The sequence below is a fragment of the Oncorhynchus keta genome, chromosome 25 (assembly GCF_023373465.1).
Source record: "Oncorhynchus keta strain PuntledgeMale-10-30-2019 chromosome 25, Oket_V2, whole genome shotgun sequence".
Lineage (NCBI taxonomy): Eukaryota > Metazoa > Chordata > Actinopteri > Salmoniformes > Salmonidae > Oncorhynchus > Oncorhynchus keta.
The window spans coordinates 10,074,088-10,101,384 of NC_068445.1; the positions used below are offsets into that span (position 1 = coordinate 10,074,088).

General features: G+C 42.1%; 1 protein-coding gene across 3 annotated transcripts in view; it reads right to left on the minus strand.

Annotated features, from left to right (window-relative positions):
- LOC118358121 (cAMP-specific 3',5'-cyclic phosphodiesterase 4D-like) overlaps positions 1–27,297 on the minus strand; it is a 274,906-nt gene that overhangs the window by 88,811 nt on the left and 158,798 nt on the right. The window contains exon 1 of one of the 3 annotated variants that reach the window (XM_052478600.1): positions 1,245–2,091. The exons of the other annotated variants lie outside the window; for them this stretch is intronic. Within the exon in view, the coding sequence (XP_052334560.1) occupies positions 1,245–1,330 (86 nt within the window). The 5' untranslated portion in view covers positions 1,331–2,091. Of the gene's footprint in view, positions 1–1,244; positions 2,092–27,297 lie in introns of those variants that run through there. 3 annotated transcript variants of the gene reach the window in all.

Consider the following 27,297-nt stretch of genomic DNA (forward strand, 5'->3'; position numbering starts at 1 on the left):
TTAGCTAGCGATATCAAAGGATAACTTGCGGCAATGCTGAGCATGTGTGTGTTTTAGCGAAAGAGAGAGAGAGAGAGAGAGAGAGAGAGAGAGAGAGAGAGAGAGAGAGAGAGAGAGAGAGAGAGAGAGAGAGAGAGAGAGAGAGAGAGAGAGAGAGAGAGAGAGAGAGAGAGAGAGAGAGAGAGAGAGAGAGAGAGAGAGAGAGAGAGAGAGAGAGAGAGAGAGAGATAGTTTGTTTCTCTTCAAGTAGCTACTACTGGATTAGATAGGAACATTCCTCCTGACCGCTGTCTGTCTGTCAGCTGTTCCCTCAGACAGCCACACTCTCTGGTTTGGCCTCTCTAAAGGTCACAGTCTAGTGGCATCCCTCCACTGCCTCTAATCTAATACTGATCAAGTAAACAATGAGTTGGAACTACTGTACATATTTTCCTAACCATGTGACCTGGCCTAGAGAAACTCAACAGCTGACACTAGAGGTTTTATTCCCACGTCGGCCACCTATACCGAATACATGTGTTCGCTCTAAATTGATTGAGAAAAATGTGCTATATTATTATTCCATTGTCTTGTATGGAGTTTTCCTGACCTGAGACAATGCTTGGCTGCACACGCGTAGAGAAGCAAAATGATGTCTACAGTATGAATCTGCACAGCGTGTGCTACAGCCAGCGTTTGAGCTCACTCCCCAGAACACTTCTGTCATTGCACAAAGAAAAGCAGAAGCCTGTTTGTGTTGAAGACTGTACTGCATGTTAATACTGGACAGGAAGGAAGTTGAGGTATGGGTCAATAATCTGACAGAGACCCTTATGGTCCAAACATTGAGTCACTGTTATATGACTAGCTCTAATAACAAACCATTTGAAGATAGCAATCAGCAAGGAATCTTGTCATGGCCCTGACAAAGCCACATCCCAAAAGGAGCCTCTATTTAAGTGGCTGATGAAAAGTGCAGAGGGGGAATCCAAAGCAGGGGAGCCATGGCTAGCTAGCTCCATAAGCCTCCACAGGCTTATGTGGGAGAAAATGGCAGGAAATGTCTGGCCCATTGAACAATACATCTCCCAGAGTAGAACTGGGCTGCCTGTCGGGGTTTCTAACCATCCTGGAATGGTACAGACCAGCGGGAACACATAGGACACAGGAGAACATGCAGGAGAACAGAACTCATGTCCACAATGGTTGCCGCCATGTTGGACACACGCGCGCACACACACACGCACACAGACGCACAAACTCACCAAATCCATGAGTGCCTCCTGAAAGGGAAGTTGCTGAGGTGCATCATAGTCCTCTCCCTCGCCCCGTGGCAGAGTCCAGGCTTCATGAAGCCGCGTGATGAATCTTCCCTCTAACCTTTAAGACTATCTACACACACTGCCCTCCACACACTGTGACCACTCCCAAAACAACATCATGCCTGCCCCTTAGCCTGCTCTGTACTCTATACCATAGTAATGGCACTGGAGATCCACTCAGTCATTCCAGTGTTGGGCACAAAGTCAGCCTTTATGGAGTCATGTTGTCAGCAGCTGGAATATGAATGGACTACATAATGCAAGGCCACCCCAGCTTGGATTAACAAAAGCAGTTTGGAGCATAACAAATCCTCAAAAATAATGCAGGGTAAACACAACTATTAACAAAATCCACCAAATATGACAACGAGCAAAACAAGAAAGCAGTGCTGTAATGCTTCAGCGGTGGGAATGGAAGAGAGTCCTCAGCACTGTGACCCAGGAGTCCACACAGGATCAGCTACTAGCTTCTCAGGCGGCTGCTCTTTTTTCCGAGGGATTCTTCCGGCGAGGATCTGGAAATCGCTGTCCCACATCCTCATGGTGAACGGGTTCAGGGATTCATCTCTCCGGAAAACATTCCTTTTCCTGACAGACAGGGAAGACGGTCGGCACGGGAGCAGTCGACACTAGCGTGACAGGGCATGTCACACTCTCTCTTTCTCTCTCTCTCTCTCTCTCTCCCTCTTTCTCTGTCTATCTCTATCTCCCTCTCTTTCGCTATGTCCAGATCTTGCCTGTCCCCATGAGCTCCCGGGGTTGGAAGGGAAAGGGGGAAGAAAATGAGTGGAGCGCTGCGCTATTGTCCCTGCTCTCCCTATCGCTCTCTCACTCTCTCACTCCCTCCCTCCCACCCTCACAGGCAGTCAGTCAGTGGGATGTCCTGACCCTGTTATGTGTGTGCCTGCTCCTCCTGTGTACAGTGAGTTAAACCTATTGATCCTCTTAGAACTCACAGCTCACGGGCTTCATTCAGCTTACAACTGGCAGGGAGAGGAGAGAAGAAAGCAGGAGGGAAGCTTTCCAGTCCTCTGAGGCTTGGTGTTGCTGACCCGTGTGTGTGTGTGTGTGTGTGTGTGTGTGTGTGTGTGTGTGTGTGTGTGTGTGTGTGTGTGTGTGTGTGTGTGTGTGTGTGTGTGTGTGTGTGTGTGTGTGTGTGTGTGTGTGTGTGTGTGTGTGTGTGTGTGTGTGTGTGTGTGTGTGTGTGTGTGTGTGTGATCAGAGTGTGGGAGAAGTGGTGACATCCATCATTTGGGGAATTAATTTTCTATCACTTATTTTCTCTCTCTCACCATGTTTCCTTCACTATCTGTCCACCCTTCTACACACACTTTCTCTCCCTACTCCTCCCTTCTCTCTCTCTCTCTCACTGTGTTCCCACACACCATTGAACCATGACATTTCAGACTGCAGAACTAATACTGGCTCATGTTTCTGCGTCTGTATGTTTCTGTTAGCGTGCGTGTGTGTGTTTGCATGCGTGCGTGTGTGTGTTTGCGTGTGTGTGTTTGCGTGCGTGCGTGCCGGCATGCGCAAGTGTATGTGTGTGTACTATCAAGCATTGGGCCGCTTTAGGTATGTTCTTAGCAGGAACCAAGGCAACATCCATCTCTCTGTAATGTAGACGTCTTCTGAGAGATGCCTAACTATATCTAAACTCATAAAAATTCCAGGCACTAATCTCAAACCCCTGATTACATATGATTTTACATACCCTGGAGTTTATGTACTACAATTCTTGATGTCAAATAGGACAAAAGAATAGTGAAACAGGACAGTGTTTCCGTCAATAAGCATGTCAAATATGCTGTACCTTGTAGACATCTGTGACTGTAGACATCTCACTCTCTTGTGTGTGCGAGTGCGTGTCATAGAGATGTATGTAGATCATTACATAGAAATAACACATTTTTGCATAGACATTTTAAAGTAGTGAACTGGGTGGGGATTACTATGGGTTGGAAGCGATCAGCCAATGATCAGAGCATTGTATTGGTTTGTAAATTGGTTTCCCTAGTTTGTAAATGGCTTTAACCAGCTATATGACCGTTATCTAGTGGCCACAATAAATAAACAACAAGATTTGGTTCAAGACTTCAGCACTGCAGGTAGCGGCTATAAATCACCAATATTAGCTTTTTTCAAACATAAAAATAATAAGAAAATGTCATAAAACTTCAAATATTAGCCCGGGTGTTATTTGCTTCAATCACTGAACACAACCTGCGAATGTTAGTGATGGGAAACCGAGGCTTTCTGAAGGCTTCGGTGATTTCACCAATGTGTGGCGAAAAATAGTTAATTACTCTTGAGCTTCATTGTCTGTTCACAATGCACATTAGTGACATCTGATGGTCAGCAATAATTTGTATGATTATCAGATCAAGTTTTTTCCCCCACAACTGTTTTCATCAAAACTCCGTGGCACAATGGTAAGTTGTTCGCTTCAGTAGCCTATAATCAGTTGGAATACCAGGTTTGCATCTTATATATATCATGAGTCCCTTTTTTGTATTCAAGTTGACTATTTTTCAAAAATGGAATCCATGGAATTTTGTATGATGCTTTAATTTGGTATGATGCTTCTACGGTGTTCAGTAGAGATTGAAGTTTGAAAGCAGCATAGAGTCGAAGAAAGCACGGGAACCGCAGCGAAATCAATGGAATCTCCCATTTTGCAACACACGGTTTGAAACAGCATGTTATCAAACGAAGCTTCGGACATCATTGATGACGTACTTCTGATCAACTGATACACGCATCGGCACACTGCTTCGAAGTTAGTTCCTTAGCGTTTTCGATGCGTGACTCGAAGCTCCGGTATTAAACGAAACAACATTAGCGCTTATTAGAGACAGACTTCTTTTGCTTAATAATTTTTAAAAAGATTACCACACTATTTATTGTGACCAGTATGACCAGTATAAAGATTATAATAACAAATCCATTGCAGATCAGACTTGCAGAGGCTGCATACAGTATCATACACCCAGCCTATTTTGTGCTTTCTCACCATGGAGAGCTTGAATTTGATGTTGTGTTTTCCTTTTGGTGGCACCATGGCTGGCAACGATGACAGAATAGTTTTATTTATGTTTCATGCAGATGACAGTGGGAATATCAGCACTGTGGTAACCTAAACTCCAATGTAGATCAGTTGGTAGAGCATTGCAATTGTGCCACCAGGGTTGTGGGTTCAATTCCCATGGGAGGCCAGTATGAAAGTGTACAGGAAGTTTTTCTGGATAAGAGTGCCTACTAATTTACAGAAATATAAATAATTCCTTTAGACCCGGCATTTATGAGCTGAAATATGTGCCGATGCCCGGCTATTAAAAAGGACATGCAACGATCTGAGACTCAGTGTTTAATAGAGGTTTTACAGTACCTTAAAATGGCGCTGAGCATTAAAACCATCACCCTTACTGACTTTATTGTTCCGGTGGGGAAATTTTCTTTCAGTGTCATGTAGAGGTCGACCGATTAATTGGAATGGCCGATAAATTAGGGACGATTTCAAGTTTTCATAACAATTGGAAATCGGTATTTTTGGACGCCAATTTTTTTTTTTTTACAACTTTATTTAACGAGGCAAGTCAGTTAAGAACACATTCTTATTTTCAATGACGGCCTAGGAGCGGTGGGTTAACTGCCTTGTTCAGGGGCAGAACGACACATTTTTACCTTGTCAGCTCAGGGATTCAATCTTGCAACCTTGCGGTTAACTAGTCCAACGCTCTAACCACCTGCCTCACGAGGAGCCTGCCTGTTACGCGAATGCAGTAAGAAGCCAAGGTAAGTTGCTAGCTAGCATTACACTTATCTTTTAAAAAACAATCAATCATAATCACTAGTTAAAACTACACATGGTTGATGATATTACTAGTTTATCTAGCGTGTCCTCCGTTGCATATAATCGATGCGGTGCGCATTTGCGAAAAAGGACTGTTGTTGCTCCAACATGTACCTAACCATAAACATCAATGCCTTTCTTAAAATCAATACACAGAAGTATATATTTTTAAATCTGCCTATTTAGCTAAAAAAAAGGTTAGCAGGCAATATTAACCAGGTGAAATTGTGTCACTTCTCTTGCGTTCATTGCACGCAGAGTCAGGGTATATGCAACAGTTTGGGCCGCCTGGCTCATTGTGAACTAATTTGCCAGAATTTTACGTAATTATGACATAACATTGAAGGTTGTGCAATGTAACAGCAATATTTAGACTTAGGGATGCCATCCGTTAGATAGATACAGAACGGTTCCGTATTTCACTGAAATAATACATGTTTTGTTTTCTAAATGATAGTTTCCGGATTTGACCATATTAATGACCTAAGACTATTTCTGTGTGTTATTATGTTATAATTAAGTCTATGATTTGATAGAGCAGTCTGACTGAGCGATGGTAGGCACCAGCAGGCTCGTAAGCATTCATTCAAACAGCACTTTTGTGCGTTTTGCCAGCAGCTATTCACAATGCTTCAAGCATTGCGCTGTTTATTACTTTAAGCCTATCAACTCCCGAGATTAGGCTGGTGTAACTGATGTGAAATGGCTAGCTAGTTAGCAGGGTACGCGCTAATAGCGTTTCAAACGTCACTCGCTCTGAGACTTGGAGTAGTTGTTCCCCTTGCTCTGCATGGGTAACGCTGCTTCGAGGGTGGCTGTTGTCGATGTGTTCCTGGTTCGAGCCCAGGTAGCGGCGAGGAGAGGGATGGAAGCTGTGCTGTTACACTGGCAATACTAAAGTGCCTATAAGAACCTCCAATAGGCAAAGGTATATGAAATACAAATCGTATAGAGAGAAATAGTCCTATAATTCCTATAATAACTTCAACCTAAAACTTATTACCTTGGAATATGGAAGACTCATGTTAAAAGCAACCACCAGCTTTCATATGTTCTCATGTTCTGAGCAAGGAACTTAAACATTAGCTTTCTTACATGGCACATATTGCACTTTTACTTTCTTCTCCAACACTTTGTTTTTGCATTATTTAAACCAAATTGAACATATTTCATTATTTATTTGAGGCTAAATGTATTTTATTGATATATAATTAAGTATATTAATATATTAAGTTAAAATAAGTGTTCATTCAGTATTGTTGTAATTGTGATTATTACACTTTTTTTTATTTGATTAATCGGCCGATTAAGAGATATCGGCTTTTTTGGTCCTCCAAGAATCGGTAATGGTATCGGTGTTGAAAAATCATAATCGGTCGACCTCTAGTGTCATGTACACATTTAAAGTGGTGTTTAAATATAAAACAACCCTGGCTCTCAGCCAATTGTTGTGCTCTGAAATATAGGATTCAGTCCTGCCTCTTACACACATCGTGCCCAACGCACAAGTCAGCAGTCTCTCAACTCCTGCCAGGAGTCAGACTGCCCCTCCCCCTCCAGAAACACTCTCTATCACCCACCCGTCTGAGAAAGAGAGAGAGGAGTGGAGGGGTGAAAGGAGTGGAAAGAAGGGGTGGTAAAAGGGTTAATTTGGGAAGTAACCAAGTAGAGGAATTTCCTTCCTTTGACTATAATACATTGTGTACTGTGTAAACTGTAATATTTTGATTTATTATAGACACACATATACTTGCACGCACACACACAATCATCCAAACAGTACTCTATCTCATCTAGCATCTTTGTGTTTAAATTGATGGTGGGTCCAGGTTATAAATAGCCTGTCCCTGTCCGTCTGTGGTGTTGTTACATAATGAAGGTCCCAGTGTTGGGGCTGTACCCCTGCTTTACTGAACATGATGAGCTGTCACTAGCCATCCTGCAGCCTGCCACACTACAGACAGACAGGGGAGATGGAAAAGGCCATCGTGGTTGGTACCGAGACAAAGAGAGAAAGAAAGAGGGTGGGGTAAACATAGATCGACTGGAGATTGGAGAAATAGGAAATGGGAAAGGTCACAGTGGGTAAACAGATCGACTCCAAGGCTCAGAGAGAGAGAGGGATGGGGAGAGAGAAGAGGAGAAAGAGGGATGGGGAGATATTTAAGGATGGGAGAGAGAGCAGGATGGGGAGAGGGAGGGAGACTTGCAAGTCTTTGAGCTTTTTCAAAACCACAGAAGAAAAAACAAGCATTTGTCAGTGACAAAACCTATTTATATCCTTTAGTACCAAAATATTACTATTATTATTATTATTCCATCAACTCAAATTTTGACAACAGATCATCATCTGAATATAATGATCGTCAGAACTTGACAAAAAATTCCTTTATGAAATATCAAATCTTATTTCATTCTACAGCAGCACTTTCATTAAACCAGCCATGCTGCTAACACAACAAAACAGTGCATTATGGATTCCTACACTTGGAACGGAAATGGATGCCAGGGGAAGCGGATATCGATTTCATGTGCGCTGACATTTAGCAAAGTCCTTTTCTACATTCATCTCTAGATCAATAGCTGAGAGAACAGTGCCGGTACAAACAATAGAAAAGGTACAGTACAACAGAAAAGGTACATGCAGTACAATATAACATTTACATGCAGTACAATAGAAAAGGTACATGCAGTACAATTGAAAAGGTACATGCAGTACAATAGAAAAGGTACATGCAGTACAATAGAAAAGGTACATGCAGTACAATAGAAAAGGTACATGCAGTACAATAGAAAAGGTACAGTACAACAGAAAAGGTATATAGAGTACAACAGAAAAGGTACATACAGTACAATAGAAAAGGTACATGCAGTACAATAGAAAAGGTACATGCAGTATAATAGAAAAGGTACATGCAGTACAATAGAAAAGGTACAGTACAACAGAAAAGGTATATAGAGTACAACAGAAAAGGTATATAGAGTACAACAGAAAAAAAGGTACATACAGTACAACAGAAAAGGTACATACAGTACAATAGAAAAGGTACATACAGTACAATATAGTAGAATGCCATTCCATTGCCATAGGGCATGATATAGTAATTTACACAGAAGTATTTCTCTCACTATGTCACTGCTCAGTTCTCAGTCGCCACAAGGTGGTGTTGGCTTATTGACAGATGCGAGGGGCTGCCATATCTATCAAAGTATTCCTCATCTCAATTTCGAATGGAAATACAAGAGAAATGTGAGTACAGATGAGAAAGAGTGCCGGACCCTCTGTCCATCAGGCCTGAGAGAGGGTGAGACGGAGGTGGGCTATCTTGGCTAGATGTCAGTCAAACGGGTAGCTGTAGAAATGCCAAGGCCCCCACTCACCCTCCTTGTCATTCATAGCCTGTGATGAGGTGGCATTTCACTAAGCGTTAACTCCTTTACCCATCAAATTATACATTGGTGTTTAGACACACAAAACCTAATCTGGGGTTTGGTAGCATCAAGCGCTGGTTGGAGAAATAATGGGTTTGAGGGTCCCAATACTAGATGTGGCATAGACTTCAGTTGCGGATCGACAAGAAACGTATTCCACTGTTATTAACGGCTCAGGTAAAAATCCCTGTCACTGTTAGGAAGACAGCAGTCACATTTGAAAAGTTCATTCTGGCACCAAAAGGAAAAAATTGGGACAAATACTTGAATAATTTTAATAGCACACCGTTCCACCCCAATGACCCCCATAGATCCTCTAACATTCAGGCCTTGACGTATGCATTGCATACAGTAGATTCACAGACTTAAGCAAGTGGTATAAGAAAGATACTGCTTCAGTGGCTAAAACACAATCGTATGGCGTGATCAAGCACCATGCGGGAGAGGATCTGGTTTGCAGTTCCCTGGCTGTTGTTCATCTCTTTCTCTGCCTCTCCCTGGAGCAGGTACAAATGGGAAGCTGTTTAAATATCAATGAGCCATGACTGCAGGCAATCTCCAGAACAGTACCATCTGCTGCAGCTAACTAACAGTTGCTGCTGCATCTCAATAAGACGTACTCTCCCTCTAATTCAGTCGGGACCAGTTGGAAGTGTGAGCTGTGGCCAATCGGAATCTCTATCGCAGTTGGGGTGACAGAGGGCACAACCATTGTTTGGCAGGTGGTGTCAGTGTGCAACTTAAGAGGTCAGTGCAAGGCTCAGGTCTATGCTGCCATTTTTAATCCTACTCTATCTCTGGTTATAGCCAGCTCTGAGCCTACCCCTCCTGGCTTCCAGCCTCGGGCCTACAGCCCCCATCACCCCTCCACTCCTAGCTTTCACTCTCTGTCCTATGACGGAACCAGACCCCCCCACCTCAAAAATACATTTTGTCTTGCATTGCAGCAGTTTTGTGTCATTACGGCAGCCCTGCCTGCCTGATGCTGGTTTACTTGCTCTCAGTCTGGATTTTAATCACTGACCAACCACACGGTTCTGAATCGCCTCACTCATCTGTCTGGGTGTGATTAGTACTGCCTCAGAGTGATGCAATGATCTCCCAATGATCTCCAGGATATGGTAATAATCAGTAATCAGAGTAGGATGAAGTTGCCCCTAGGAACAGATCTACTATATCAGCATTCCCTCCTGAAATCCTAACCGTTACCATTAGGAGGGGCAAGCCAAAATCTTGCCTCAGTGTCTATTACCTTCACATCAAATGCTATGGCAAAACCAAGTTTGGATTTGATGTTCTTCATATGATGATAAACTCATATGATACGTGATAGAATCAGATGTTATTTTGCAAAACCATCAGTGGTTGACACTGGTACTGTGAGAGACTTGCAAACGATGTGGTGATCCTGCCTAGTAACAGCTGGCAAGTCGACTAGACCTCTTCCTTCAATCCTATAACTGTGTGTCCTGTCCTTCCAGGGAAGAGCAGAGTGAAGCAGGAGGAAATCCTCAACTCATTTAGACCTGGTTCAGGCTCTTTGTTAGAGAACAATGTGGTTCGGTGAATGAAATAATCCTGTCTAAGGGCTATTTTCATAATTGCAATTCATAACACATAATATGTGACTCATTTCAGGAAACTAGTCATATGACGCACTATACTAGTTCACAGGAGCGCCATTTGAAAGTAAACTTTTTTTTAATGTACATGTGTTTTTTTTGTGGCAGAAATGCCTTCTGAAACATGTGAACTTTCATGTGCCTTAATAACAAACCTGTATGCCATCTGTAAATATGAATAAATTGTTACATTATGAACCTAGTTGGTTCAGCCACGGAAAAAGCTAACAACCTTCCCGCTAGCTTTGATTGGTTGAGATAATGAGTGGGCTAGACATGCCAAGAGATTAGTTGGGATTGGTCTGCCATGTAGCTCGCTTCTGTCTATAATACGAGATGGTCAGTATGTGTAGGTAATCCTTTCTAACACAGCTTGTTTTTTTAAAGATATCAGGTAGTAGAACTGCATAAGTGTTGTTCCCCACTTTCTGCAGAATCGAGTTTTGAAATAAGTGCAATTAGAGTATGATAGCTAAGGAGATGTAGAAAAGTATGGCATTTGATTGCAAATATGCAGACGAGTCGAAAAGAGAACACACAGAAGGCTGTTGTATAAAACACATGTCTCCGGATTACATCTTCAAACTAAGGGCAGTCATGGCATCCGTGACAGAGAGAGAGAAGCATCCATCCATGTATACGGTTTAGATACTCTAGCTAGTTACATTTTCAGATATTACACGTTACTAATTTTGTCAGAAAGTAATTTTCATTTCAAGTTAACCTCTTAAGACAAGGCCTCAATACTGCCCCCTTTGGAGGAAGTGCGTGCCCATAGTAAACTGAAAATATTTTTCCCAAAATTGCTAATATATGCATATAATAATAATTATTGAATAGAAAACACTCTAAAGTTTCTAAAACCGTTTAAATCATGTCTGTATGTAAAGCAGAACTCTCAGGGCAGCCTTTCTCCCAAACTCTCTCTTGCAAAGAGAACTTTGACGTCATCGCCCCCACCCTTCCCAGGCAGCTACCGATCTGTGAACAGTATGTATGTGTTCAGCGCGATGCCTGCTTTCAAATGGCGCGTTCATTGTGAGAATCCCGCGAGCCCTCGTCGTTTGGCGGGCGAAAATGTTAGTGTCACTCTCAAATACATGCACTCTATTGCGCGCGGCCGATTTGGGGCACGTTCTTTTCCAAGTAACAGCAATTGAAGGCGGTTTGTCTGTTCGCGCTGATCATTGTTTTACATGTTAAAAACATCATAAAGCTCGATTCTGCACATAGTTTGACCAGTTTAGTCGACATATAACATGTAAATTTGAAGTTTTGATGCGCAAGAGTGCGGGACCAGAAGTAATTTTGGGTGCATTTCAGCTGAAGCTGTTAGCATATGCTAATACAGAGACACACAACGTGAAACCAAACGATGTATTGGGTAAGTATGACTCCTTCTACGTCTTCTGATCGAAGAACATCAAAGGTAAGGAAATATTTATGTGGTTATGTTGGGTTTCTGTGGACTCCAAACGTAGAGGAGACATACTGCTAATATCTGAGCGCCGTCTCATTGTATAGCCAGTGAACGAATTCTGTAACGTTAAAAATAAATGTAATACAGTGGTTGCATTAAGAAGAAGTGTATCTTTGTAACTATATGTAGAACATGTATATTTAGTCATGTTTATTTCTTGTTATCTGACGTTATCTGTCGGAGCTATCATCATTTCTCCGGATATTTGAGTAGCATTTTTTTAAATGTCGTCATTGTAAACAGAGATTTATTGATATAAATGGCATATTATTGAAAAAAAATACATGTATTGTGTAACATGTACTATTACTGTCATCTGATGAAGATTTTCAAAAGGTTAGTGAATGATTTATTTTTTAATCCTGCTTTTATAATTTTATATTTTCTGGGACAAAATGGCTGCCTCTAGTCTTTTGTTTCGGTGGTGGTCTAATATAAATATGTGCTATGTTTTCGCCGTAAAACATTTTAGAAATATGACTTGCTGGGTAGATGAACAAGGTGTTTATCTTTCATTTGAGCTATTGGACTTGTTAATGTGTGGAGGTTAAATATTTCTAAGAATATTTTTTTGCATTTTGCGTTATGGTAATGAGCTTGAGCCGTAGTCACGATCCGGATCCGGGATGGGTCGCCGCAAGAAGTTAAAGTGTACTGTTCGCTAGCTAGTTAGGGTGTATTATCTGCGTAGTAATTTTATTTGTATCTCAGAGCCATTTGCATTGCTAGTTATAGTCTAATGTTAGGTAACAAACATTGAACCTGGTTGGTTAGCTGCCTGCAGATTCATGCAGGGTAGTAACGTTACAAATTGGGATTATGTTGCTAGCTAGCTACATGTCTAAACAAAAGACTCCACAATACAAGTAACTATTCAATAGAATGTTTATGATGTCACTAAGACAACTGTCGATAGACGTAGCTGGTAAATTTGCTCTGGCTATCTACTCCGATTTCAGAGCACTCTCGTGTGCCAGAATGCACAATAACCGGTGTCAGCCGGTGTCAGTAAACATTGGCAAAAAAGTGTAATTAAATTGTTGCCAGCAGCACAATTGCAGTCACCAATGCTCTGGATAACATAAAAGCAGCCTAATCAGCTCTGCTAGTGCGAGTAAAATGGTCAGAGAGAGCTGTTTTCTCATTTGTGTCTGGAAGTAGCTAGCAAGCTAGTCAACGTTAGCCAGTTAGCTTGGGTGCTTGACTACTGTTAGGTCAGAACGTTAGGATCAACCCTACTCGTCGGCCAGAGTGTCCAGTGTTAGCTCTAAACGCTCCGAATCCGAAACGCTCTTAATTTACGAATGGACAATCTGACAACGCTCTGAGTTTACAAACACCCAGAGCACACTCTGGCACTCCAGATTAAATTTATGAACACACCCGTAGTATAAACCAGCCTTTAGTCTTGAAATCTTTGGTTAGTAAATAGCCTCAGATGCGAATCCTTAAAGAGATGGGTGGGTCTAAAGTAGAGGTTGACCGATTAATCGGAATGGCCGATGAATTAGGGCCAATTTCATGTTTTCCTAACAATCGGTAATCTGCATTTTTGGACACTGATTATTGCACTCCACGAGGAGACTGCGTAAGGTGGGGTAAGGTGATAGCTAGTATTAAACTTATCTTATAAAAAACAATCAATCTTAACATAATCACTAGTTAAACTACACATGTTTGATGATATTACTAGTTTATCTAACTTGTCCTGCGTTGTATATCATCGATGCGGTGCCTGTAAATTTATCATTGAATTAATTTATCATTGAATCACAGCCTACTTCACCAATTGGGTGATTTAACAAGCACATCCGTGAATAAAATCACTGTCGTTGCACCAATGTGTACATAAACATCAATGCCTTTCTTAAAATCTATACATGGGGCCTCCCGGGTGGCGCAGTGGCCTAGGGCACTGCATCGCAGCGCTAGCTGTGCCACCAGAGACTGTGGGTTTGCGCCCAGGCTCTGTCGCACCCGGCCGCGACTGGGAGGTCCGTGGGGCGATGCACAATTGGCCTAGCATCGTCAGGGTTAGGGAGGGTTTGGCCGGTAGGGATATCCTAGTCTCATTGTGCACCAGCGACTCCTGTGGCGGGCCGGGTGCAGTGCATGCTAACCAAGGTAGCCAGGTGCACAGTGTGTCCTCTGACACATTTCTCCATTTCTCTGACACATTGGTGCAGCTGGCTTCCGGGTTGGAGGCGTGCTGTGTTAAGAAGCAGTGCGGCTTTGTTGGGTTGTGTTTCGGAGGGCACATGGCTTTCGACCTTCGTCTCTCCCGAGCCTGTACGGGAGTTGTAGCGATGAGACAAGATAGTAATTACTAACAATTGGATACCACGAAAAGGGGGTCAAAAATGTACTAATCTATACACAAGTATATATTTTTAAACCTGCATATTTAGTTAATATTGCTGCTAACATGAATTTCTTTTAACTAGGGAAAGTGTGTCACTTCTCTTGCGTTCTGTGCAAGCAGAGTCTGGGTATATGCAGCAGTTTGGGCCGCCTGGCTCGTTGCGAACTATGTGAAGACCATTTCCTCCTAACAGACTGTGATTAATTTGCCAGAATTGTACATAATCATGACATAACATTGAAGGTTGTTGCAGCAGGCTCGTAAGCATTCATTCAAACAGCACTTTCCTGCATTTGTCAGTAGCTCTTCGCTGTGCTTCAAGCGTTGCGCTGTTTATGACTTCAAGCCTATCAACTCCCGAGATTAGGCTGGCATTACTAAAGTACCTATTAGAACATCCAATAGCCAAAGGTGTATGAAATACAAATGTATAGAGAGAAATAGTCCTATAATAACAAGAACCTAAAACTTCTTACCTGAGAATATTGAAGACTCATGTTAAAAGGAACCACCAGCTTTCATATGTTTTGAGCAAGGAACTTAAACATTAGCATTTTTACATGGCACATATTGCACTTTTACTTTCTTCTCCAACACTTTGTTTTGGCATTATTTAAACCATATTGAACTTGTTTCATTATCAATTGAGTCTAAATGTATTTTATTGATGTATTATATTAAGTTAAAATAAGTGTTCATTCAGTATTGTTGTAATGGTCATTATTACAAATATACATATAAAAATATGTTTAATCGGTATCGGATTTTGTTGGTCCTCCAATAATCGGTATCGGTATCGGTATCGGCGTTGAAAAATCATATTCGGTCGACCTCTAGTCTAAAGCTTAAGACGTGTGAACGATGCTGAATGGGTGTAGACAAAGGAGAGCTCTCCAGTAGGTTGCAAACTATTCAAGGGCCGTTTTCTCAAAATAGAGGTGAAAAGTTTATCAACTTTCAAAGCAGAATTACTTTCCCATTGTTCCTCAAATGTAGTGTATGATATACAATTTTGTAGCTCTGAGTCTCTACTTTTATCCAATGTAAAAACAAAAACATTTCAAATTTCGCTACATGTGATGTTTTTTTGTCTCTCGAATTCCATTACTGAGCATGAATTATGACAACAGCGCCATGTAGGAGTGTGAAAGGAATTTGGGAGACGTTAAACTGTTAAAGCAATTACAAGCTAGGTGGAGGCAGCCAGGCCGTAAAATTACCCAGACAAATGGCTCTGTCTATGAGATTATGTCTGCTAGCTCAGCACATGACTAGGTTGGCCTGATAGAAAGTAATATTGAATGATTATTTTTATATGACAAACCTAATGCTTTACAGAACATGGCAGTAACATTATTTTACAGGATTTACAGTTAAGTAACGTATGCAGTTACTTTGTAGCTATTTGTAAACGCGTGAGGAATAAAATGTGATCATTTGTGAGTCTTAGAAGAGGAGAAATGTATTTGTCACATACACATGGTTAGCAGATGTTAATGCGAGTGTAGCGAAATGCTTCTAGTTCCGACATACATGTTTGACCCTGACTCCACAGTCAAGTCCCCATCGCTCCATCTCAAGTTGTTTTTCAAAGGGAGGAAGAGAAGAGAAGGATGACAGACCAATATGTAGCAGAGGTTTGTAACGAGTGAACCAGTGCAGGGCAGAAATCAAAGGAGAGTGCTATTACAGATCTGATGAGACAGGAGCGAGAAGAGAGTACAAGAGAAAGAGTCGGAACGCAGACAGTTTCAGTAAATGTTTTATAAGCCACAGTGCAGGGAAGGCTGAAGGAAGTGGATGTTTTAAGACCGGCAAGGATTCTCTAAAAGCCAGGGTGGAGGTTTTGCGGAGGAGGGGGTTATAGCTTGGGTTGGCTGACTGAACAAACCTTAATTGAATTAACAAAATTGGACCTTTCCAATATTCACAGTATATATGACTGCAGGAAGACTGCTGGACATCGAAGGGCCCACCTTCAAGCTCATAAGTTGTCATTTTGATTGAAACAATCGAAAAGGTGTAATTAATAAATGTCATATAGGATATCGCAAAAATAATTATTTTGTTGTGTTTATAAAGGTCGAAGTGTCATTAAAATATGATTTCTATTGTATTTAAAATAGCATTTTCATTATTTTATGTTATTATAAGCTGGATGTAAAACAATTAATATAATAACAATAATAATAAGTGTTCAGCTAATTTTATTCGTGGAGTGCCATTGTTGCAACTATGAAACAGAAAGCGTATGTGTTGGAATAGGGTAACAGCTTATTTTTATAACGACAAAATTAAAAAAAATACCCCAACCACCAAGACGCACGGTCAGCAAGAAGTGAAGTCAAATGATGAAAGCATCAGTAGCCGAAACATCATCATAAGCGCCAAGTGGCCCTAAAGAATAGTGAAACTTGGCACAAAGGCAACAATGGCATTATAACGAATATCAGTGTTGATATGACAGCAGTCAAAAATAGTCAGTTATCTCAACGTCGGATACCATGGCGAGTTTGTCTGTTTGTCATCGAAATGGAGGTAACGCGTGATCTATCTGAAGCCATCCCGTGACGTGGTTTCTCCAAAGAAAAGTGTCCCATATACATCTGACCAGAAGCTCTCCATATGCACGCTCTTTCCACCTCATGCTCCATTGACAAACAGGATTTCAATGAACGCTTCCAGATCATCAACAGACAGATAGATCCCAGGCAGTGTCTCCTTGCTCTGTGTGTGCCTTAGCCACAGTACAATCCCTGAATGCTGTAAGCATGTCCAGGTCACATAAACAACAACAACTGTTGAGTGAATTTCTGTTGCTGTTTTTTGCTTGATATGTAGGGCCTGCTGATATTTGGCCCACAGCACTGTCACCGGCTTGTTCTATCTAAACAGTGCCGTCCCTTCCTCTCTCCTGTTTCACCGTTTCATTTGGTAGTGGCGCAGGCCCCTGCTCAGTGCGCACCATTCTGTCTTTTTTTGATCTTAGGCCTCAGAGGTGTAGGTTATTCAGGGTGATGCTCAGAATCAGAAGAATATTCATCAGAGATGTCCTTTTACACATATAACAACAGATGAAATAAATGAAGTAAAGTATGATAGGGGAGAACGTGGGAGAATGGGTGAGTTGATGAGCGTGGGGAAGCGAACAATGCATAATTATGTAATCACCCATTGTGAAAGAAGAACAGGACTGGCCATTATATTGCATTGATACATTCTAATTCTAATCTGATAATGGTATGTACCCTATATCAATACACCAAATCCACGCCGTTAAATCAGGCTACTCAGGCTTACTTGGCGTACACAGTGTGCGTAATTTACAATGGCAAGAAGACCAAGATGAATGGATGCACATGCTGCGTTAGCGCTGCTATGAATATGACTCAGATGGCGGCGGAGAAATGACATTTGAGTCATCGGAGTCATTTCCATCCCGATTTTGTAGCAGCCCTGTTCTTCATTTCCAATTGGTGATGACATAATCATGCATCGTTCGCTTCCCCTAGCTCATCAACCCATCCCTTCTCCCCCATCATACTTAACTTAATTTATTTAATCTGTTGTTATATATAGGGTGATTATCAACTGGGCACTACACGTTCCACTGTCGGGAGAAGGAGGGGCAAAGGGGGAAAACCATTTAAAAAATGACGTGCCCTCAAAAAACCGGTTATGACTCCAGGTCTGTTTGTGATATTACGATTCTAACACTGGCAGTGTGTTAAATACACTTGTTTAGGAAAAGTCAAGGACGGAGGGGGGCATGACTTAAAAAATTGAAGATGAATACTTTATTTTTATTCATGAGCAGTCAAAATGACAGCTTTTTAGTGGTTCTAGTGTTAAGAGCGAGGTCAGCCAGCAAGCATCCTGTAAAAGCTCTGAGAGCCATTGTGGAGAAATAGGATTATTATGAAAGAACAAATGTACAGGAATAGAACGGAATGTGACCTTTCCTAATGGTACAGTTGAAGTCGGAAGTTTACAAACACCTTAGCCAACTACATTTAAACTCAGTTTTTCACAATTCCTGACATTTAATCCTAGTAAAAATTCCCCGTCTTAGGTCAGTTAGAATCACCACTTTATTTTAAGAATGTGAAATGTCAGAATAATAGTAGAGAATGATTTATTTCAGCTTTTAGTTCTTTCATCACATTCCCAGTGGGTCAGAAGTTTACATACACTCAATTAGTATTTGGTAGCATTGCCTTTAAATTGTTTAACTTGGGTCAAACATTTTGGGTAACCTTCCACAATAAGTTGGATGAATGTTGGCCCATTCCTCCTGACAGAGCTGGTGTAACTGAGTCAGGTTTGTAGGCCTCCTCGCTCGCACACGCTTTTTCAGTTCTGCCCACAAATGTTTTTTTTTTTTTTTTTGTATTTTTTTTTTTTTTTACCTTTATTTAACCAGGCAAGTCAGTTAAGAACATATTCTTATATTCTTATCTTCTATAGGTTTGAGGTCAGGCTTTGTGATGGCCAATCCAATTCATTGCCTTTGTTGTCCTTAATCCATTTGCCACAACTTTAGAAGTATGCTTGGGGTCATTGTCCATTTGGAAGACCCATTTGCGACCAAGATGATGTCTTGAGATGTTGTTTCAATATATCCACATAATTTTCCGTCCTCATGATGCCATCTATTTTGTGAAGTGCACCAGTCCCTCCTACAACATGATGCTGCAACCCCCGTGCTTCATGGTTGGGATGGTGTTCCTCAGCTTGCAAGCATCCCCCTTTTTACTCCAAACATAACGATGGTCATTACCATTGTACCTGTTTCCTCCAGCATCTTCACAAGGTCCTTTGCTGTTGATCTGGGATTGTTTTGCACTTTTCGCACCAAAGTACGTTAATCTCTAGGAGACAGAACGTGTCTCCTTTCTGAGTGGTATGACGGCTGCGTGGTCCCATGATGGATAAACTGGATAAACTGACCCTTGATTACAGTCAAGGGGGCTTAAACCTCCCCAATTTTAGAATGTACTACTGGGCTGCACAGTCTAGGTTTCTGGCTCAGAGGTTTGACATTGGTCCCTCTCCCTCATGGTTGAACATTGAAAATCTTGAGGTAAATGATGACACTGGGGCAGAATTGTTTTACAAATGGGACAGAAAATCTATAAAAACCGTCACAGATAAACCTTTAATCATACATTCTGTCCTGGCATGGTGCAAACTGCCTGAGCTGTTCAGAAGATGGGGATTCCTTTCCCCTAAAACCCCTTTATGGAACAATAGATTGATCCCTATGTTTTTCCAGAATAGTAACTTTAGACCATGGTCTGATAAGGGGATCACTCTTCTGGAACATTGTTACGAGGAGGGAGTTCTTATGTCTTTTGATCAGCTGAAATAGAAATACCACTTGCCTAACAGGGACTTCTTTAGCTACCTACAACTACGAAACTTTATTAGGGTGACTCTCAAGGGACAATGGAACCTACCTAAGATGTCACCTATTGAACAACTCTGCCACGCAGACCAACCACTGTTCAAGACCATTTCCCGTGTTTATGCTCTTATGTCAGGACTAACACTGCCTGGGCTAGATAAACCCCGAATTAGATGGGAAAAAGATCTGGGTATTGATCTTGATGAGGATCTATGGAGTGACCTATGCAGGGATGGTGTTACATCCACATTGAACTCCAGATACAGACTGATCCAGTTTAATTTCCTCCATCAGCTCTATATCACCCCATCTAGACTGCACAAGTTCAACCCAGATATCTCCTCCCTATGTTTTAGATGTGGCTCAGATGAAGGAACATTCCTCCATTCCACTTGGCAGTGTTCAAAACTACACGGTTTCTGGCAGGGGGTATGCGATACCATATCCTCAATTCACGGGGTTGCATTCCCTTTAGACCCGGAGGTCTGTCTACTGGGTGACTTTACTAACACCAATCTTAGGCAAAGCCATACTATAAAGCTAACAGAGATATTGCTAGCGATTGCCAAGAAATGTATTGCCTTCAAATGGAAATTGGATTCCTCCCTGCCAGTTGCAATGTGGCTATCGGAAGTTAATAGTTGTATACCTTTGGAGAAAATCCCTTACTGCTTGAGGAATAAGTTAAAGACATTTTACAGAATTTGGCAACCTTTTATTGAACTATATGGAGAATCTCCCCCCACATCTCATTGATTGAATCTCTATATAATCCTCACATAATGTTTCACAATGTATAATATGTAGCCTATGGCAGGTAATCCAATGTCTCATTATTGTTTTTTTCTTATTGTATGTTTGTATATATAATTATAATTATAAGAATTGTTTTGTTACGCTCGTCTGTTACTGTCACTTTGTCCTATCATTGTCTAATATCTTTTCATTTTTGTTTTGAATGTCTGTGGACTGTGGTGATTACTTTAGATTTTCCCATGATGTCAAGCAAAGAGGCCCAGGTACACCTCCAATTGACTCAAATGATGTCAATTAGCCTATCAGAAGCTTCTAAAGCCATGACATAATTTTCTGGAATTTTCCAAGCTGTTTAAAGGCACAGTCAACTTGGTGTATGTAAACTTCTGACCCACTGGAATTGTGATACTGTGAATTATAAATGAAATAATCTGTCTGTAAACAATTGTTGGAAAATTGACTTGTGTCATGCACAAAGTAGATATCCTAACCGAATTGCCAAAACTATAGATTGTTATCAAGAAATGTGTGGAGTGGTTGAAAAATGAGTTTTAATGACTCCAACCTAAGTGTATTTAAACTTCTGACTTCAGCTGTATATATTCACATTGAATTCCATATGGCTGATAGGTCAGTGTGTTGGTAACAGACACAGCCAGTCAAGAGGAGATGGTGAGTGCACATTGGAATTATTAGCGTTGACCTCTAAACGGCCCCCCCTGTGCACCGCAAGCTCTTCCTGCTCTTCCTGCCTGTTGAAAACAAGTGCTGGATTCAGACAGGGCTCTATAATAATGCCCTGTGAAAACAACGAAAGGGCCTTTCCGATACACCAATGCTCCCAATGTATTTCACGAAACACTCAACCCTTGGAGACACTGAGGCTAAACATGAGGACTATCAAATGCCCTCCCAAGTCTTTCCACCCACCATGCTCCACAAACGTGTAGACTTCCCCAGCTGCTCCTCCTCTTCCCTGTCTATCCCACTCTCTCTTCCTGGCCCATCTCTGAACGCTGTTAAGTGAATAAATGATTGTGTGCGCTACCCAGGAGGATAGAGTGAGTATACATATTCGTATTCTCCTGTGGATGTCCGCTGCACCTCCAGCTGTCTCTGGGGATGAGGGAGGGGGATACAAACAGAGGGAGACAGAAAGGAAGAGAGAGAGAGAGAGAGAGAGAGAGAGAGTGCTGACTCTGTTGATGTGTCGGAGGTCGCGCTGTGGGAAGTGTTGCGACGTGTTGCGGCATACACACACATGCATGCACACACACACACGGTGGCAAACTCACACACACACACACACACACACACACACACACACACACACACACACACACACACACACACACACACACACACACACACACACACACACACACACACACACACACACACACACACACACACACACACACACACACACACACACACACACATCCAGGGGTAAGAATAGCAGTGTTACGTAAGTGGTGGGAGCAGCCTGAGGGAAGCTCCTGGGCCTGGCTGAGATGCAGAGTGACGCACCACCCTGAACACGGCCAATGGCACACCCTCACACTGATGTGCCCAGCAAAGGAGGGCCAATCATAGCCATCTATCAACATCTCACAGTGACAGCAATACATTTAACATAATTCACTCAGCCAGAACATGGCACACAGTCATTGTATAATGCATTAGACGGAACAGAACAAATGGCACTGAATAGAAAACAAACTCTAATCTCTACTTTCGCGTCCACCGGCCCAGTCTTCTCAGCTCTTTATAAAGAAGCTAGTTGTACAGCACCAATGTTTCAACTGACATAGTCTCACTCTGGTAGTGTACATTCATGAATGCATTAGCGACAGGGACAGAGGTAATGGCACAGATTGACTGTTATTCAACAACACTCTCAGTGCTTTAATGAGATCTCCTTTCTCTCTACATCAATCTGTATTGATGGTCTATATAACACACACACTAACAGCTCAACCTGGAAGGATCGATTGATGAGGTGTGGAGGAGGAAATTTGTATTCCTCCCACCTGGGAGCGAAGCGATAGGGAGCTCTGAGCAGAGCAGCGTTGATGTGTTGCTGTGCATAACCTCAGCGAATCAATAGACTGGGGGATAATGAGAAGGACCCCTAACCCTGATCATCTGATTACATCAACAGATTAGCATCAACAACAACACACTGGCGCTATACCATCATGAGGGGTATACTACAAATCAGGATCAATGAGTTACCCAGATCTCTGATAAACAAGTAGAAATATAAATTGTTTCTGGTTCATCAATTGATTGAAACAACTGAATCCATCCATGCCCATTTGAAGCATATTTTCCGAAAACATGTGAAGTTATTTCCAAACATTTAAGTAAGTTAGCTTGCTAACTCACCAATGCTGCTTTGTAGTATACCCCTCTTGTCACACTGACTCTGAGATTGAGACAACAGCACAACAGTGGATTTGCTGGGACAGATCAACACCAGGATGGATAGGGCTGCTGCTTCCTCTTAAAGTAGGATATGTCTGTAGTCGTACAGCCTGTGAGAAATCAATTAAACCAATTTAATGATAAAAGTCACCTCTGGGCAGCAGGTAGCCTAGTGGTTAGAGCGTTGGGCCAGTAACTGAAAGATTGCTGGATTGAATCCCCGAGCTGACAAGGTAAAACTCTGTTGTTCTGCCCCTGAACAAGGCAGTTAACCCACTGTTCCCCGATAGGCTGCCATTGTAAATAAGAATTTGTTCTTAACTGACTTAACTTGCCTAGTTAAACAAAGGTTCTACAGAGATGTACACAGTTACCAAAATGTCACGCCAGGGCAAGCCTACATGAAACACAGCCATTGTTTAAAGTGTTTCTAAAAAACACTATGGGAAAATGGAAGGTGGAAAAACGATTTCCCTGTTTGACCGCTAGGTTTCATGAGTATTATGACTCATACTGTCATACTCTATAGTATATAACACAAGGTCTGAGTCCCAAATGGCACCCTAGTGCACTACAGAATATGGTGCCATTTGGGACACAAACAAGCACATCCATGCTAGCTAACTTCATCCCGTAGTAGGAGGAAAGTCCATTGTTTGAAGACCGAGGCCGTAGAGCAGTGTTACCTTCTGAAGCATCATATTCTGAGAAAACCTCTTCTGAAGTGTCACTTACCTAGAAAGAGAAAGAAGGGAGAAATGGGAGAGAGAAAGACAAATGTTATCAGTGCAGGCCATCGACTGCAATCAGGTGTAATTGTCTCTAAACAAGAACTAGGTCTGTTGAGTGTGTGACCCCAGGCCTGCTCCAACACCTGCTGCTGAGTGCTGCTGACACACACACACACACACACACACACACACACACACACACACACACACACACACACACACACACACACACACACACACACACACACACACACACACACACACACACACACGTAATGGACATATGTTTAGAGTGGCTATCAACACATCAACTATTCTCTCTCTTTCTCTATTACTCTCTCTCTCTCTTTTTCCCATCTGTCTGTTATTCTAAATATCTATTCCTCGGTCACACTCCCTCCATCACTCTCTCTGCCCATCTTCCTTCTCCTCTCTTCATGCCTCTCGTTCCTCTGTCCCTCCTATCCCTATATGTAAACAATAATAATATACAGTACCAGTCAAAAGTTTGGACACACCTGCTCATTCAAGGGTTTTTCTTTATTTGACTATTTTCTACATTGTAGAATAATAGTGAAGTCATCAAAACTATGAAACAACACATATGGAATCATTTAGTAACCAAAAAAGTGTTAAACAAAGTAGCCACCCTTTGCCTTGATGACAGCTTTGCACACTCTTGGCATTCTCTCAACCAGCTTCACCTGGAATGCTTTTCCAACAGTCTTGAAGAAGTTCCCACATATGCTGAGCACTAGTTCTCCCCTGGAAAACTAGGCTACAGCTGTGGATACATTTCATCATCATGTCAACGTAATATCACCACTGGACATGTAGCCTACAGGTTCCTGCCTCGTCACCAAGCGAGGATGATATTTCCCATCACATGCGGTGACTATTATGGCTGGGATAGGTTTTTGCCTGGTCGAGGCAGAGGATAATGAGAACAAGCTGGTGGACAAACTCATGTTAGCAACAAAGTGAAGTAGTTTGTGGTGCGTGTAATCAGCTATATTGTATGCAGAGACCGTGGCATGAGTGAAGCGAGGTTGTAGATATAATGGGTTGTCGTAAACTATGGAGCAAGACAGGATTATCAAGGTTCATGCTTCATGCCATCTACAGGCTGAATGTTACGTTGGTGAACCAGTTATCGCTCTCCTTCCAAAATGTGGTTACATTTGGATTAACTTCAAGTATGACTAACGATACAGTATGTTCCTAGGAAAAGTTGATGTAATGTAACAACTCAGATCGCTCTCTTTACTTTAAAGTAATCTACAGATAAGGATAAAGGTTGGTGGCTAGGGAACATAGGATTTGATTCAAATCAGCAGAAGGACGAAGAGGATTGTGGTGGTCCTCAAATGGCTGCCGCATCAGGTCTATCCTGTACTGCACGTCCAACTTAGTCAACTAGTCCTATCTTCTTGTTGTACTCCAAGACACAGTCTGGCTTCTTTTTCCTCTCTCCGGTGTCATAGTCAAGTTTTCCTGTGTCTGACATTTTGGAGGTGTGGACAGTGGAAGGAACATGGACATGGTGTTTGTCGTGCCATTTCACTGCCGTTATCTCCCCGTTTGTTTGGGACTCCGCCTCCCCCTTGCTCATTTTCTTTTTGAATATTGGCATCCCCTTTCTGTTGGATCTCCCTGTGTTCTCCCTCAAACAGTACTGGAAAAGGGTAGGGCAACTGTACCCGTTGTCCACAAATACAGTGTGCCCCTTTCTGAGGCAAGGCTGCAGCATGGTGATCAAAATGCCTCATATCTGCGGTGGCGCCGGTGTAGATGATCAGGTCCTGTACATATCCAGTCACATAAAACAAAGAATTGGACTTCAAATCTGTGGCGCTTTGATGGGATGTATAGGCGGAATGCAAGCCTTCCTTTACAAGCCACGAGAGACTCATCAATGCACAAGTCCTTGTGAGGAACCAACACTCTTCCAAATGGCCAGGTGAAGCTGACCAAGAAACTCCTAATTTTGTGAAGGTTGGCAGTGGCGTTGTTCACAAAGTGGAGCGCTCTCAGCAAGACAAGGAAGTGCTCCTGGGGAAAAAAGGTTGGGGAAAAAGGGGTCCAGTAGTCCCTCATAGAGCCCTTCTTCACTAGCCCCATCAGCAGCACCGTGACCTGGAAGGTATACATTTCACTGACGGTGGTGTTCACCAGTTTTGAGAGCCTCCCTTTTACGCCAGGGGTCTTCTTTGTCTTGGATACATTTGAAGAGAGCTGATGGTGTCCTGCACCACACTCTCCACCAATTCCTCATCAAGGAACAGTTTAAAACATTCTGACTCTGAGGGGGTAGGCAGGGTGCTTTGTACCCCAGACAGGGTGTCATTGAAGTCTATCTCTGATGGTGTGAAGTCACAGGATCTCCAGCAGCAGGGACCATCATCCTCAACTTCAACTTCTTCTCCCTCACAGCCTACAAGATTGACAGCAACATTAGCATCTTGGGAAGGTGACGGATGCTCATTGCCTGCAAGGTTGAGGTGGGCACCATTTTCCTCTCACTCACAGTCCAGAAGGTTGGGGGGCAGATATGCCTTGTCACTGTCTGATTGATCAGACTCAGTCTCATACACAGATTCATCATAAAAATGACGAAATATTCCTCGTATCTCCTCATCAGTGAGGCGTTTCCTTTTGAAATCGGACACTATCTCCATACTCAATGGCTATCAGTGTCTGTCAAGTGTTAAGCTTTTCTGTCAGGACTGACTTAGATTGTAACTATAGTTACTCTGGTTTGCTATCTCAGACCCCCTTTCCAAGGGTTTTATTATTATTCAGTTTATACATTTCTCCTGTGTTTGCACCCCATTTATTGATAAATCCCCCATAATAGAAATGGAATTCCATTCAAATCTATTTTACCCAGTCGGAGCTCATTATTGTCAGAGCTCCCAGTGGTTTTGAATGCGTGGCTGCCATCATAAAGACTTTACCTGGTGTTAGCTTAGCTGACAAGCATTTATTTTCTAAACAACATTACATTAGTCTCTTGTGCTCACCAGAGATGTGGTACATTGTAAACTAGTCTAGCTGTTAGGTCGCTAACAGTTTGGCTGTGGATGTGTTCTGTGTGATGCTTGGATGATGAATTTCAAATGATCTTTTACAATAAAAGGTCAAATTGAGGAATAAAGTTTAAGACCTTTATTTTCCATCAGTACAAAAAAGTATTTAGATGCTGTTCAGACAACAATGGTGCTTAGACTCGTTTGTTGCGCCATACGTTCTGGTGCTACTATTCCAATCACATAGTTGAGACCGTACGCTGCAAGGACCAATCTACAATGATCACAAATATGTGATCGAACGCGTCAAAGGGTTAAGTGTGCCTTGAATTCCAAATCAATCACAGACAGTGTCACCAGCAAAGCACCCCCACACCATCACAACTCCTCCTCCATGCTTCATGGTGGGAACGACACATGCGGAAATCATCCAAACACCTACTCTGCATCTCACAAAGACATGGCAGGTTGGAAACAAAAATCTCAAAATTTGGACACATCAGACCGAAAGACTGATTTCCACAGGTCTAAAGTCCATTGCTCGTGTTTCTTGGACCAAGCAAGTCTCTTCTTCTTATTGGTGTTCTTTAGTAGTTGTTTCTTTGCAGCAATACGACCATAAAAACCTGATTCACGCAGTCTCATCTGAACAGTTGATGTTGAGATGTGTCTGTTACTTGAACTCTGTGAAGCATTTATTTGGGCTGCAATCTGAGGTGCAGTTAACTCTAATGAATTTATCCTCTGCAGCAGAGGTAACTATGGGTCTTCCTTTCCTGTAACGTTCTCATAAGAGCCAGTTTCATCATAGCGCTTGATGATTTTTGTGACTATACTTTAAGAAACTTTCAATGTTCTTACAATTTTCCGGATTGATTGACCTTCATGGCTTAA